The sequence below is a fragment of the Aptenodytes forsteri genome, unplaced genomic scaffold (genome assembly GCF_000699145.1).
Source record: "Aptenodytes forsteri isolate BGI_AS27 unplaced genomic scaffold, ASM69914v1 Scaffold387, whole genome shotgun sequence".
NCBI classification, from domain to species: Eukaryota; Metazoa; Chordata; class Aves; order Sphenisciformes; family Spheniscidae; genus Aptenodytes; species Aptenodytes forsteri.
Genome location: NW_008795368.1, coordinates 1,951,935 through 1,962,267, shown reverse-complemented (window position 1 = coordinate 1,962,267; position 10,333 = coordinate 1,951,935). Strand labels below are relative to the sequence as shown.

Genomic DNA, 10,333 nt, shown 5'->3' with positions numbered 1-10,333 from the left:
ATTTACAAAGGTGTTGTGTTTTTTTGTTTTTTGTTTTTCTCCCCCCCCCCCCAAAATACAAAACCTTTCTTTCCTCTTTCAAAATGCTGAATGGCAAGCTATTTTCAGATAACTCCTCAAGATAATTCTCATACCTTTCTCCTCAGGAGTAATAGTTAATTAAGTGCATACAAACGTGCATGTATACTTTTGGAGGTTATCATCACCCTTCTGCACATGCATTACTTTTTATTTATTGACAATTTCACCTACCATTTCATTATCCAGCCAAGCCTTTTGTAAGGGAACTTTTATTTAAAAAGAAAAAAAACCAAACCTCAAACCTTTTGGCATTCAAACATTATCAGATTTTTCTACAAGTCTTATTAAGCAGTTTACAGTTGAACATCCAGAGCAGTTTTGTACTCTATTCACCTTGCAGACAGGCAGATTTAAGTGATCATATACATGCCACAGTTTTGTAGTCAGCAACCTCATACCAAGAGTTCAGTTTCCTCACTGATTCAGACTACCAGCCTGCCTTCCATCAGATCACCTGTTCAGAGCATTATTTTTTCAGAAAGCCCATAAAACCCTCATTTTAAGTCAGCAAAATGTTTTGCTGTGAGTTCATATAATAATCTAGAGGATTTTCAGTTCAGAATGTAAACAGAGACTGGCATATAACCCTTCTGAAACAGACTCTGAGACTATAAAGACTATCACAGCATAATTCAGCATATTACACCAGTTTCTCAAACAAGAAAGCAGTATTTTCAACAAAGTTTATGACCTTCATTTGCAAATCCAGCCATTTTGCATAAACCTAGATTACCGTTTCTTCCCTACTCTACAGGTTTTTCAAAAGCCAAGTTTATTTGATTGGTGACGATTTCTGATTATGTGAGGACACATCTTCAACTACAGAGACACTAAAAGAGACTTAAGAATTCTTTGAAGTGTTTCAGTCCACTGAGTACTACCTTAGTTTTTTCACCAGACATTTTTCATCAACTTCTTGTCAGCCAGTCACTACTCTGTAACTACTGGAGGATGTGGTTCACAAACTGAGAGGAATGAAATTGAGCTGATTGCCATGCAAGTAATTGTACATTTTAATCAGTGCTGCTTTAGTGTCCTCCAATGTGCCTTGTGTAGCTTTGCATTCATGTTTTGCACTGCAAGACCACCACACCCTCAAAAACATTATATGAGGCTTAAAAAAAAGTAAAATGCACAAGTTCAAAAACCAGCTCACTAAGACATCAGTTATTCAAGAGCCAATGATAAAAACATGGATTTAGTAATATAGAACTCATCCATTTGATGTATGGGAGCAACACTGCAAAAATTAAAAGTAAGAAGCATTGACATCCACTCCCTTCCACAGAACATCTTCAATTGACTGTGAGACTTTTTTTAACGTATTCTCTAAGTATTTTTTTTAAGTAATTCTATTTTGCTATCCTTATCATTAAACTTATATTCTCCTTTGAACTTGTTTCATACTTTGTGAAAATATTTTTTTTAACCAAAAGTTAAAATGTTCAGTGCAACATAATTTATTTCTAAGTATTTCATTTTACACAAATCAAAGTCAAATTAGTTATAAGGTTCACTATTGCAATTCACCATCAAGTATTAAACCAACAAATAAATCCGCATACGGCTGAGCCAGAGTTACATTTTCAACTATATCAGTATCTGCTTAAAGGAGCTTGAAAGGGAAGCATAACATAGACTAATAAAGCATTCTACAATTTAAAAAAAAACTGAATTTGATGAATTATCAAGCTATATGCTGCTCTAATCTCTTATTTCCAGTGCTAGACCTCAACATTAATGTATTTAAAGTCTTTACAAACCCCTCACATTCAAGTGAATTAACATGTCAGTGAAAATAATGATTATGTATGCAATGAAATTAAGAGTGCTTTTAAATATGTTTAATATATAATTACATTTTAATGTTCTTATTTCCTGGAGATTAATTGAGAGGTAATGACTGTAGGCTTTCACCCGTACCAAGATATTATCAGATCTCAGTTAAGCAAATCCAGTCCAACTCAGACCTCGAACAGACTCAAGAACACTTGTGTCAAAGTTTTGCTGGCATCTACATGTAGGTTTTGAAACAATTTATCTTACATTTTATCTTTAGTCTAATACCAAGCACATAAAAAAAAAAGGAAAAAAAAAGCATGAAAAAAGAAAGCCTCGCACTGATTTCACCTGAGGTTTGATCAAACACAGTGCCTACTCAACATGATTGTAATGTACTGTCCACAGTTGTAAGACCATAAAAATTCAAAGTAGCAAGGTAGTTTGTTTCTCTCTATGAAGGCCAGTGAACACAAGTGCACATACATAAAAGACTTTGGGTTTTTGCCCATTAAGTTATTCTTTTGAAAGATGGGGGGGGGGGGTTAAATAACCAGATTTGGTACCCTGTATCAAAGAACACTTTGTATCTTAGTCTTAGAGGGCTTAAAGCTTGATCATATTAACCTTTTAGTAAGTTCTATAGCCAAATATCAACCACTAACTGGTCCCTCCCCTCCACACTTTCAGAGGAAGACTGTACTATATATGGAAGATGTCACAAAATTAAGATTTCACTATCTGAAATCAAAGGGACCAGAGCGCAGGTATCTACTCTGCCTTTTCCAAATTTCAGGAGAATTATTTCACCTTCAGGCTTCCAGCCTGATGCCTACTACCCACTTTTCTGCTATGGCAATGTGTATTCTTAACGTACAAGGAGTTTGTTAAATTTTCACAGGGAAATGATCCATTTTGATAAATAAAAACTTGTGGGTATAAATGTGAAACATTTTTAGGATCAGAAATATTACAGCTTTTTTTAGGTCATTAGAAGTCTGATTTCTAGCAGAAGAGCATCTTGAAATCCATTTAGAATTCAAAATTAATGCTAGATAAAATAATTTATAAATTATTTAGTCCCAAACACTGCTGTGCTTGCAGTGTCCAATTTTTTCAAGAATGCATGGTACCCGGTAAGCATTTTGCCATGCTTAGAAAGAGGTCCCCATGAATTTGAACAACACTTACAAATATTAAGCATTTCTATGAACAAAACTAGGTTTCTGAAGCTGGGAGCCCAAAAAATGAGAAACATATCACTACTGAACACATTGTTCTAGGGTCAGATGACTAGTCCATAATTAAATAGAAATTTTGGCAGAAGTCAGTTTTCCAGAGTGACATTTCATTTCATAATAAGCCATACTTTTCTCCTTCCATAACCTTCTACCTTTTTCATTATGTTTTCCGAATTCAGCAATATTTAAGTGCTTCACAGTACAGCTTTCATTCTGCACCCATACTAAATGATCCATCCTTCACAATAAATGAGGCAAAATACACCTGAAAAACTAGCATACAATCAAGTTAAAATATAAAAACAAAACAAAAAAGACTTCTATCATGTCTATCATGGACAACACTAATCTTTATTTTCAAGCTTCTAAATGTTTTAACTTTGTTATGAACTTTTGTTCTCAGTTGTTTTGTTTTGTTGTGGTTTTTTTCCCTCCCAAAAATGAAATCTGCAGAGAATACAGCTGTTCTACTCTAATAAGCCTCTGCTGAGCGGACAGAATTTCATATCTGTTTCTCCCTTCCCTCCTGTATACTTGTCTCTTGCTAAAAGTTTCACAGCAACAGCAGAAATTTAACACCCATGATGTATCTTCCAATTTTTATGTCGTGCTCCAAAAGGAGAAGACACTAAACACTCTTCTCAAAGATTATAGGCAAAGTAATTTCCTCCTAAACTCATTCTGAAAACTGACAAAATGAAACTGATTAAAATACTTATTAAATCCCCCAGATTCTTAAAAAACAAACTTCCCCACAAATCAAAACCAGATACCTAATAAAGGTCTAAAAATGTTAAATAGAGTAATTACAGAAGGCATATGCAGTCTTGACTAAATACTGATATTTGTATTCAAGCTTCATTATCCTTGTAACTTATTTTTTCATTTTCATAACACACTCTGCAGGTTATTCCTTCCTTACCCTGCCCTACATACAAACTTTATCTTCCTCATTGTCACTCTCTGTATGTAAACAGTACTATATGTTCTCCTCTCCCATTTCACTGAGGTACTAAGCATCAGAAATACTTCTGTTATTCATGGAACTAATGGAACTAACCCCAGCCATAAGGGTTTATAGAAACCTAAGGATCTTTGTTCCATTATTAAGCCTGCCAGAAAAAACATATGCAGCAAGTTAACACAAACCATTACATGCACAAGTTCTATTTATAAAGCAATTCTTCTACCCTAGCTACCCAGTGTAATATATATTTTGTCATCATAGATACAAGTGCTGCTTTCTCTCAAACAATGAAATGAAAAACAAGAGATGGCATCTTTCTCTACCACATAATACAGATGACCAAGTTTTATAACTCAAAAATTGCCAAGTTAGGAAGAGAACTTAATGTACATTAGATGCAACTATGTACAACTAAAATAATCAACCACAGAACACGCCCCTGAAGTTTACCAAGGTTATTCTTTCAGGAAGAATAGAAAATGAGGTATTTTAAAACTGGAATTCAAGAGATCATTGAGGTTAAAAAACCAAACTAACAAAAAAAAACCCCAAGCCACAAAACACAACTCTTAATTCATATTCCCTACTCAATATGATATTTATCTTTTCTTGTTTGACAAAAGAAGAAAAAAATCATCTTTTCCTCTGCTACAAAATCAAATAAAATGGGAACTATTTCATCATGCTTTGAAGAAGGCTTTTTATTAAATGTAGTGTTCATAATATTCAACCATATAATACACCTGAAAAAAATATTCATCCCAATTCTCTATGTAGAAACATAAAAAAAAGCACTTTTGGTTCAAATATCATCACGTTATCTCACTGACTTAGTTTCAGATTGCTGAACTTTCTGAAAAATTACTTTATGGACACAGCAATAGCTCAAAATAAAACTAGTTTTGGAGTCGTAAATCCTCTTGCCTGCCTCCCTCATTCTATGATCAAAACCAGAGAAAAATACTGTATTTGTAAATTAAAACCAGTAAAAACAACGTTGGCTAATTGAACAAGGTGCCAAGCTGAAATAAATTCACATTTGCAATACAGATTAAATGAAACAAACCCATTTTAGCTTCTATGTTACAACACATACATTAGAAGAATCAGAAGGCTACAGTCTTAATGATCTGCATAGGAACTAATGATTTTATCAAAAGCATTTCTGAGATGCAATAAAGATGACATTTGTTATTTTTGGTTAAGTATTTAAAATTATTTTTAAATAAACAAACATATGCATTATAAAACAGTTCTACCAAAATGTAGTATTCTTCAGTTGGCTATACTTTTTTAGCTCTTAGGAAAATATACTTTTAAAGTGTTATAACAAATTATATACTTCTAATGCCCTTCCATGTTTAAGGGTTTCACAACATTAGATGGGAAGCTACTGACTTCTCATGGTTTATCAGATTATCTCAGAAAACTAAAATAAAAACTAACTTCCTGTCTAATCTTTTAAAAGAATTAACGTTAGCATAGATACTGTACATATGTCTCTTTCTATTTTACATATTAGTCAGTATTCCCAGTAATCACAAAATTGTAAGTTTCACCTATTAAATTCAGCAATTAATTCGAACACTCAACACAGTAAGTTAAACAGGTGATGGTTAGCTACATATGTCAGAGACCTTCTCACTCTTCAAAAGCACTCCAAGTGGAGGAACCAGAAAAATCGGGTCAACCTCTAGTGGAGAGGTTGCATATACTGCATAATAAAAGTAATAAATAGTAAATAGTAACTAAAAAGCATGATTTACCCATTAATAAGAAGTTCAGTTACCTTTACCATACCTTTATCTGCTGTCTTCTAAGCATTGCAAGTTCCCTCATATCTCGGAATGGTTGTAGTAAGTACTGGTAGAGCTCCGTGGTAGCTTCTGCAAGACTACTGTAGGCTTCATCTTCCATTTGATACAGTTCAAGCAGCTCTACCATGCTTTCCGTGTTCTTATGTTTTTCTAGAAGCTGCAGAAAAAGTGCCATTTTAGTGAGCATGTTCAAACATTCCTGTTAAACATGACAGTAATTTAAAAAACATTTTTTAACCTATCCTCTTGTATTATCTTTCCTCTCCCACAAAATCATCACAAACAAACAAACAAAAAATCTTAATCCCCACCCACATCTTGAATTTAGCCAGTCAAGTATGACCACATCTCTGACAACCTTAACTCAAGATGTGCAGAACTCCTATTGATTTTTTGTTTCCAAAAAGGTATGGAAGGTAATGAATATAAAAAAACAACTTAGTACAAGAACCTATAACATAGTAATCAGATACGCTACGTCACACATTTCCCACTTTCAGGTGTCGGCCGGGGGAAGGAGTGATAGGAAAGGAGACAAAAGAAGAGAAGTCACATTTTGATCTTTCTAGTTTGTTTTTTTTTTTTTTGGGGGGGGGGGGTGTGTGTTGTTTTTTTGGCCTATCTGTACTTTGGACCCACACAGCCCCGTTATATCAGTGCAGCTCCAGACACAGACAAGAATCTGTATGAAACAAAACAATGATCTGCATTTCTCATAATTTGGCCTTCCGGTTTATGATTTTAGCCTAAATAGTTTAGGCATGAAATTTCAAATGCACGAAGTTTCCATTAGATTTTTTTTTTTTAAAAAAAGGAAATTATCTAAATATTTTAAGCTTTAAAAAAAATACTTAAAATAATTTGTTTTAATTCATATAAGAAAACACAATATAAAAATCTGTCCTTTCCTTCCTTTAGTTCGTATGAAACTGACAATTCATCTGTTTGTACAAATTTGCTACAATGTATGTTTTTAATTTATATGCTTGTTTTGCATTTATTTTGGGCATTTGCCTGGGCAGACCTCATATGCTGCTGGAAATCTTTCACCATTTCTAAAAAAATATTCAACTGTTTAACAAAAACTAATCTCATACAGACATGTGGAATACTTGATGTATTTACAAAGACAAGATTATCTCAAATTAATTCCCCTCTTATGTAATTTTCAAAGTCAGTGTCTTGTTCTTTATATTATCATCTCAAAAGCGTATATTCACAATCCAGGTTTATTTAAACTTAACATAGATTAGGAACGCTATGGAGTAAACACATCGTATTTTCTACCTGTTCATTCAAGTTGGATGCCAAGCCTACATAAAATATTCTCAGTATACTCAACTGCATCAAGTATTATAACTGGAAGACAAAATAGAGGGAACTGCAGATTAAAAATTGAAGCTTTGGTCAACAGTCCTTTGGTGTCTGGTCCGTTTATATCCCAGGAGAGTCAAGAGAAGTCTTGATTACCATACTGTCTACTCAGTTTGCTCCATTACATTTATATTACTATGCTGTTTCAGTTACCTGACCAGATAAAAATTTTCTTTCTTCATAATGTAAAGTTTGCTTCTGAAGATCCCCCTAACCTCACCTGGGCTTCCTTTGAAGCACTTAAAGATCGGCCAAGATTAGAGAGAGGATGCAGAGCAGAATGCAGAAAGGCTCATAGAAGCTTTATTTACATGTTCAGCATTAAAATGATGGTCAGATGACAAACCAGGAAGAGCTCTCCCTCCGGAAGGCTTAGCAGAGACGAAAGGTTTGGGAGAGATGGTGTAGAACAGATGTGACATTCCTCATCAGCGTGAGGCAATTTGTTGTATTACCTAAACAATTTCACCTAGGAAATTGTTCCTATTGCAAGGTCATTTGCTACGCCCTTCTGCTCTCTTCCAACAGCACGTAATTTTGTGGCATTTGAGTTCTCACTGAGAGTACTGGGTAATGGTTTCTGGCTTGCAGTCTGTAAAACTGACATTTTATGAACTTTCAGGGTTAAACACACATAACCTGACCTGCAATTATAGGTACAGAAGTCACCCCAAGATGCTCTTGGGTTTGAGTCCTAAGTCCTTATGGATTTCATGCATTATTCCAGCCCACTAGCTGTTTTAACCATCTAGTCTATAAAGCCACCTTCTTCCTCAGCTCCTCTTGCTTGTTGCTAGTACCTAAAAACAGAGCTGCCATACTCAAGCCTTCTCCTACTTCCCCCTGGCACTATCAAAAAACCCTCTTGCAGTCCCAAAGCTGTAATTATGCCTCTGTCAAGGTAGTGGAAAACCAAACCTTTCTTCTCAAGCCACCCATTGCAAGAAGGGTCTCTATTATTAGCAGCAGCTCTACAGCACACCGTAATGTTAATTTCCTTTTAGCTGCTTAGGCTAGTAGTATCTTCTTATAATAAATTTATACACTTTTTTTTTTTATCGTGAAACCCTACTATTCTACTAGGATACAAGCCCTAGAGGGCAACAAAAAAGTGACAAAAATTAGAGAAAGCTTATCACCATTTAAAGGAGAATCTTAAGTAATCTCATTCCAGGAACAGAACAATACAATGCAGGGGTTTTTTTCCCTTTACAGACCATTCTCAAGGCCTATTTAATAGTTCTGATATTCTGGAAGACAGTCACAACTTTGCAGAAGTGCCAGAAAATGAAGGACCATTTCAATTTTATGACCATTAGTATAGTACAAAGACATCTTAAGGACACTAAAAGCAAGTATCTACTCCTCCTGATTTCAGCTGGGACAGAGTTAATTTTCTTCTTAGCAGCTGGTACAGTGCTGTGTTTTGGATTTAGTAGGAGAATAACACTGATAACACACTGATGTTTTAGTTGTTGCTAAGTAGTGCTTACACTAGTCAAGGACTTTTCAGCTTCCCATGCCCTGCCAGCAAGAAGCTGGGAGGGGGCACAGCCAGGACAGCTGACCCAAACTGGCCAAAGGGATATTCCATACCATGTGACGTCATGCTCAGTACATCAACTGGGGGGAGTTGGCCGGGGGGCAGTGACCGCTGCTCGGGGACTGGTTGGGCATTGGTCGGCGGGTGGTGAGCAACTGCATTGTGCATCACTTATTTTGTATATTCTTTTATCATCATCATCGTTATTATTATTATTATTACCCTTTCCTTTTCTGTCCTATTAAATCGTCTTTATCTCAATCCACAAATTTTACTTTTTTTATTCCCCCAATTCTCTCCCTCATCCCACTGCGGGGGGGTGTGGGGGGTGTGAGCAAAAGGCTGTGTGGTGTTTAGCTGCCTGCCAGGTTAAACCACAACACTACTTATAATTAGTTGGTTGTTCAGTGAAAATCATGTCCATCACTGAAAACAGTATGGATGAAGTAATGAATTATCATTACATTCCTGCACATACAGAAGAGAAGCAAATGGGCATTGTTTCAAGGTCTTGTCCAGGTCCAGTTCTACTTGGTCTGCTGCTGGGGTTACCCCAATCCTAAACCTAATCCTCAACTCCTTCAGAAATACCAAATCCCCAGTAAATAAATACAAGTGAGGGCAGGTTATTCATACAGAACATATATATTCTTAAATCATTAACACAGGGTAAGCAACCATTCTTCCTTCCTAAGGCAATGATGCACACAGACTCCATTTCCTGTGCCTAATGAAGACCTTTCTGTATGAAAATGGTGATAAAATTTCATTTCAACTACAGTTGCCAGAAAAGACGTAACAAAACATGAAAACTGATTTGAAAACCAAAGAGTATCACCTTATTTGGTTTGGAGCAAAGGCCAAAGAGCTATTGAATAGGGATATTCTTCAGAACAGGTAGGAAGGTTACCAACCTGGAAGCACTGGTTACATACAGCCTCATTACACCCATCCATCTATTAACATGTTCTTCTACAGGTTCATTCAGACAGTGTTTTCGGGAAAAACATCCGAACATTAACCTTTTCTACAAAGGTTGTAAACCAGCTCGAAAGCACACTGTAATTATTTTTTTGCCTTGTAAGCCCCCCACCATAAAATTGCTGCCTCAGATTTCACTTGGGTTAAAAGTTATATGACAGAAAGAATAAAACCGAAGAAGTATGAAAAAATCCGGTTTTGAAAAAGAAAAACAACACAAAGAAATTATGACATGCGTTTGAAATTATAGTTATGATACGTGACCAGATGGCCAAGAAGGCCAATGGCATCCTGGCCTGTATCAGAAATAGTGTGGCCAGCAGGAGTAGGGAAGTGATCGTCCCTCTGTACTTGGCACTGGTGAGGCCGCACCTCGAATACTGTGTTCGGTTTTGGGCCCCTCACTACAAGAAAGACATTGAGGTGCTGGAGGATGTCTAAAGAAGAGCACCAAAGTTGGTGAAGGCTCTAGAACACAAGTCTATGAGGAGCGGCTGAGGGAACTGGGACTGTTTAGCCTGGAGAAAAGGAGGCTGAGGGGAGACCTCAT

General features: G+C 35.9%; 1 protein-coding gene across 1 annotated transcript in view; it reads right to left on the bottom strand.

Annotated features, from left to right (window-relative positions):
* JMY (junction mediating and regulatory protein, p53 cofactor) overlaps nt 1-10,333 on the bottom strand; it is a gene marked incomplete at its 5' end in the record, with an annotated part of 64,717 nt that overhangs the window by 35,773 nt on the left and 18,611 nt on the right. Inside the window, one exon of the mRNA XM_009280303.2 lies at nt 5,869-6,042. Within this exon, the coding sequence (XP_009278578.2) occupies nt 5,869-6,042 (174 nt within the window). The remainder of the gene's footprint in view (nt 1-5,868; nt 6,043-10,333) is intronic.